Here is a 5,945-nt window from a genome sequence, read left to right as displayed (position 1 = left end):
GAGATGTTTGTTGCTAGGTTGATTCATGGCTTCTACCATAATGATTTATTTGCACCTTATTTCATTCTTGTTGGTTGTTGCTAGGTTGATGAGCGATCACGGCGACAACCTCTGGCCTTCACCAGTTGGCCAACGAGAGATGAAGGTGAGAAGGGCAACGTCAAGAAGTATTCGCCTTCGCTGCTGTAGCAGTGCGTGCCACCGGCGACGGTATTCAAGCTGGTTCGATGAGATGGCCAATCGATGTGTGTTCCTTGTGTGTTCGTCACCCCCCAAGAACCATGCCCGTCTTCTTCTGTCGATGCGTTGTAAGTTCAGCCTTCTGCTATTTGTGTTATGTCCAGATAGTTAGTACTGTACTTCATAGTTTCGCTTTGGATTGTTAGTTCGTCAACTGTATTCATTCCATGCATACATGGTTAAAAAAGAAACCCTGAATAACCATCTTTTTCTCCCCACTTTGCTCTCCGACGATGCTGAACACACAATATATGCCTGTACTCTGGTGTGACTAATGTTTTTTCTTACAAAATTTAATAAATTGCAGCATGGCACCGCTTGCAGATTTATTGGGACGTGCTCTTGGTTTAGGATTGAGCTATCATACAACTCCATGCTGTATGTTAATATGAGAGCAGCCAACACAAGTACTGGATCAATTAAGATTGCATGCCAGCATCACATTTAACTTGCTGCCTTTCATAAAAATAAACATTTTTTTTTTCGAGATTGACGGGGGGGCCAAAAACCCCACCGCTTGTTATATTCCCACTCGAAAGTGACTTGGCAGTCAGTACAGATACAAGTAAGTGCACAAAGGCACAAAAGAAAATAACAGGGGAGGGCTTCAAGAGGAAGCCCAAAACTAGAAGAAAGAAAACAAAATGGAGGGAAAGGCTGGCAACAGAACCAAACCGAAACCCCTGGAGGCCGACATCTCAGGTAGCAAGCTCCGCTGAGCAGCTTGTTCCACCACTGACAATGAACCACAACAAGGCCTTTCACAAAAATAAACATTTGACTCACCCCAAAAATATGATTGTTTGATCATGTATTTTTTTTACCAAATCAATTACATCGTTTTAATAATCATTGTTGCACGCACCATACATTATGTTTTTATCACACAGTCCATCCTTATTATATCTATATGCTTATAAAGGATCAGATCACTCCAATAAAATATGGGCGGGCGTGGCAACGCGCGCCAATATGATCTAGTGTCATCTGTAAATCGGATACGGGGGCATGACTATAAAAAACATCCAACGGTTATATGCAAAAACAGAGGTCACCTCTTTCCATCGGGACCTCTATTTCCGTAGCAAAAAAAGGACTTTAATTTTCTCTCCACACTACGGTCTGGCTTCTTCTCAACTATTGCTCTTGCCAGGCCAGAACAAAATCAGAATCAGCTTCGTTCTTGCCATCACCGGTTTCGACCTCCTTATCTTTGCCATTTGAGTTTTGCCCGAGGTATCAGTATTTACCATGGAATTATTATAAAAAGAAACCCACCAACAATAGAAAGCACAGAGAAAACACATCATATATAAAAATTAAGAAACCTCATTTGATGGCATGCACCTAGAATTCATACATGTGCATGACTAGTTCCAATACAGTGCACCTAGAATGCATACATGTGCGTGACTTGTTCCAGTACAATATCACTGGAATATCAATTGACACATTCATGATAAATCTCCAGATTATATCATATTACATATCTAGAGCAAACCAAGGACCACCAGTGCTGGTTCTAGTACAATACGAAAAACAGCATACCAATCTCAGTCCATGGCATGTACCTCGCTCGAATATACATATCCTGAATAGTTGTAGTACAATAAACCTGAACATTGATTTATACATTCATGATAAATCTCAAAAGCATATACTGAATTACATGAGAGCAAACCAAGAACCAGTGAGTCATCTCATCTCACCTTCTACCCATTAATTTTAGCTCTCACGGAAGTCCAGGTAACAGCCACTTGCACATAAACCCAATCATACAGGCTGTCACAGAGCAAGTACCATGAAACTCTCCATCTCCTCTTGAACAAGAAGGTACAGAAGACCACCCAGAGACCCATCACATATCCAGATCCCATGGCGAGGAAAAATGAAACCAAGTCGTCGCTTGCATCTCCATGGTTTTCTCCTGGAATTGGCTCATGCTGTGACGAACAATTTACAGAGAGAGGTGGACCGCAGAGGCCGGGGTTGCCAATATAAATAGATGTTGGGTCTTCGAGTGTTTGCAGTTGATTTCCAGTCGGTATTCTCCCCCTCAGGTTGTTGTAGGACAGGTTCAGGCGACTCAATGATGTGAGAGTCGATAAGCTTGAAGGGATTTCATCGGACAAATCATTGTGTGATAGGTCAAGTGACTCCACCTGCATTAAGGCGCCAATATTCTCAGGGATTTTTCCATTGAAGTTGTTCCATGATAAGTTCAGGCTCTTCAATGCTACAAGAGCGCTAATTTCTTCAGGGATCTCTCCCATAAGACTATTACAGGATAAATCAAGATTCACCATATATATGATTTCTTCTGTATATAATCTCTCTTGACCTTTCGTGAGTACTGTTAAATTCTCAGTATAGTCAACTAGGTCACTGCCAGCAGAATATACTCCAGAAGTGAATGCATCCTGAAGATCATCATTGTCTCTTGTTTGTGTCATGCCTCTACAATTAATAATAGATCTCGGTATGCTCCCTGAAATATTGTTGTAGCCAAGGTCCAAGTATTGAAGATTAACAAGCTCCGTAAGCTCGTCTGGAATGTGACCATAAAACATAATGGATCTCAGTCGTAAGAATGACAAAGATGATAGCTTCTCCCCAATCCATGCTGGTAAAGCCCCAGAGAATTGATTATGTCCGAGATCAAGAAAGATGAGTTGTGGACATTTCTGGAGAAGTGAAGGAAATTCACCAGAGAGGTTGTTGTTTCTGAAGCTTAGATTAACAATGCTCAGATCTGTCATGTTTGTGCTGGACTCATTGACTGGGCAATCAGTAATTGATCCATTGAGGTTATTTCTTGATAGATCTAATGACCGCAATGATCGCAACTTGCACAAAGAAGATGGAATGGCGCCAGCGATCATGTTGTCATATAGAAAAAGTGTTTCAATCCCTGGCGCTCCAAAGTCTAATGGTAGTGGCCCAACTAGATTGTTCCGACTAAGATCCAGGTCGGTTTGAGTGATGGGAAGCTTAGGTATTGGACCACCAAGCTGGTTAGAACTGAAATCCATACTTGTTGCTCTCATAAACTCCATTGTCGACGGGAGGACTCCTGTAATCTGATTATTTCGGATATTCAGAAACGCTACTGAGGAAGCTACTGTCCAAAACCAATCCGGTATTATATCGTTTATGCTTGTGTTTGATATATCAAGACTCGCTACGTGTGTTTGCCATCTAAGCCACATTGGAAATTTTGGCCCTAGCTGACAGGACCGAAGTCCAATTGTTCCTAGACTGAAAGGAGGAACCCAAGTTGGGCTCACTGTGATGGCTATGGAGTTGTCTGATAATCTCAATTCCTCCAACATGGCTATGGAGTTGTCTGATAATCTCAATTCCTCCAACATACCTAGACGTGACAAATGACCTTCATGCATGACCCCGTCCAGGTTATTAGAGTAAAGCACCAACGTCGTCAGCTGTGGGAGCTCTCCTATCCACACCCGGACATGACCAGTGAGTTTGTTCTCACTGAGATCCAGCCAGCTCAGGTTTCTCAAGGGCTCTACTAGTGTAGTCGGCAGGCCTCCAGTCAGATTGTTGTTTGGTAGTAACAACTCTTGTAGTTTATTCTGTGAACAGCTGGGTAATCGATGGAATAACTCTGCTATACTCCCGTTCATATTGTTCCCGAAAGATACCAATCTCTCCAACTTACATAGGTTCTTCAAATTGGATGGTATCATGCCCACAAGGTTGTTATCTGATAAATCAAGCTCCAGAATGGAGGTCATATTACCTATCCCATCTGGAAACGGGCCATAGAAACCATTGCTCGAGATATCTAGATACTTGAGGCTAGTTAAATCCCAGAACCAGTTGGGCCTGCTATGCTTATGGAAGTGGTTTTTTGAAAGGTCGAGTGTTTCAAGAGATGTCAGATTTGAGAGCAGAAGAGAATCAGGGCTACTTTTAAGCAGGCAACAAGTAACACGAAGAACTTTCAGAGTTGGAAGCATGTTCACAGATGGAAGCCAGTGAACAATTGTGCTGAGGTTCACCCTATACATATCTAGGTGCTCAAGGGAAGTCAACCGTGACAACCAGGTGATATCAGTGGAGTATGTGTCATCACTCCCAAGACTTAAGTACCGTAAATTGGAGAGATTACCCAGCTGCGGCGGTATCCTTCCAATGAACTGTGAGGCTGATAGGTCGAGATATCTCAACTTATGGAGAGAACCCATGAACTCCGGAATCTGTACCTTGTCGAATCTGTTGCAGCCGAGGTCGAGATACCATAGATGTTTTAAACCAAGCAACGAGGAGCTTATGTTGCCTGCTAGTGCATGCTCGTTTCCATGGAGATCGAGCCTGACAACATGGCCGGTTCTGTTGCTGCAGTAGACGCCCTTCCATCGGCAGCAGTCATTGCCCTTCCATGATGAAAGGACGTTGCCAGGATCTGATAGGCCTGCCCTGAAGGCAAGAAGGGCAGACTTCTCACCGGCAACACAGCTGGGGATCGCATCGCTTGGATGCAGGGCAGATGCGCTGCCCTCTGTGGTGCTCTTGGCTTGAGTGAACAAGAGTAAGGCTATGGCTATTTGGATGCAGGAGAAGTGAAGTGTGGCCATTGGATATTTTGGCATGAACATGTGTGGTCTTCTTTTCTCCCGGGTTGGTATATGTTCTTCTTGCGATAGCAGACCAATGAGGACTTTGGGGCTTGGAATTTCATGGAAGGCGCTCGAGAGTGGTGCTGAGCGCAGTTTTTTCCACAACTAGTGGCCTTGAGGGTCGTCCAATCATGACTTTGGGGCTTGGAATCTAACAGAAGTCGCTGCTGGAGTGGAGGGTGGAGCATCAATTGACAAAGGTGTGAAGCTACGTGCAGTTTTTCCATGGCTAGTTGGCCTATGCTGTCCAGGTCCTATGCTGTCCAAGGACCATGAATTGTTGGGAATGAAAATATTCTAAGAATTCCTACAGAATAAGTGGTGAATTCCGTTGCTAAGAGATCCCGCCGTCCCATCTAGGGCCCAAATTCAAGATTGATGTGAAAGAAAGAAATCCGGTCCAAAAAGAAATCCCAACATAAATTGGGGACGGGGAACCCAATCCCGTCCATCTCCCTCGGACGACCACAAGAATACTGCAGCTGAATGGGGGGAGGGGGATGTGGAAGGAGGCGACCTTGCGATCTGGAGGCCGGAGGCGCCGGTGACGAGGACGGAGACGCCGGCGAGCGGATCCGCTGGAAGAACTCCCCGCGACGCGCCTGCTTCATGCTCCCCCGCCGCGGCCTCCGGACGATGGACCAGGCTTGGCCGCCGCCTCGGCTACTCTGCTGGCGCAGGTCGTCGGGCATGTCGGAGTGAGCAGAGTAGGCAGCCCACACCGTGGGGATGAAGATTAATCCATGCCCGTGAAGTCTCTTTTCTTACATAAAAAATATATTTCACCGCAAAAAAAAAATCACCGCAAAAAAAATACATAAAAAATATATTAATATCGCGAACATACGCATTACATCAGGTCTCTTTATCAGTTGATAATGCCTCAAAGGCATCAAGAAATACAATCGGCCAAAACAAAAACATAAGAAAAAACACTCAATCCCTATGATCAATTACTAGCATCATTAGCACTCTTAAACACAATCGTAGACAACACCCAGATTATAAAAAAGAATCTTCAAAACAACGCATCCAAGAAAAAATACATTCACAAGAGTTGTC

General features: G+C 44.2%; 1 protein-coding gene across 1 annotated transcript; it reads right to left on the bottom strand.

Annotated features, from left to right (window-relative positions):
* Positions 1–1,605: 1,605 nt before the first annotated feature.
* On the bottom strand, positions 1,606–5,554 carry LOC119321786 (receptor-like protein EIX1). The gene has a single exon (XM_037595328.1). It carries the CDS (start codon positions 4,860–4,862, stop codon positions 1,953–1,955), a length of 2,910 nt encoding a protein of 969 aa, XP_037451225.1. The 5' UTR covers positions 4,863–5,554; the 3' UTR covers positions 1,606–1,952.
* Positions 5,555–5,945: the final 391 nt, after the last annotated feature.

The sequence above is a fragment of the Triticum dicoccoides genome, chromosome 6B (assembly GCF_002162155.2).
Source record: "Triticum dicoccoides isolate Atlit2015 ecotype Zavitan chromosome 6B, WEW_v2.0, whole genome shotgun sequence".
Classification (NCBI taxonomy): Eukaryota; Viridiplantae; Streptophyta; class Magnoliopsida; order Poales; family Poaceae; genus Triticum; species Triticum dicoccoides.
The sequence above is the reverse complement of the archived record's forward strand: the minus strand, read 5'-3'. Positions and strand labels throughout refer to the sequence as shown.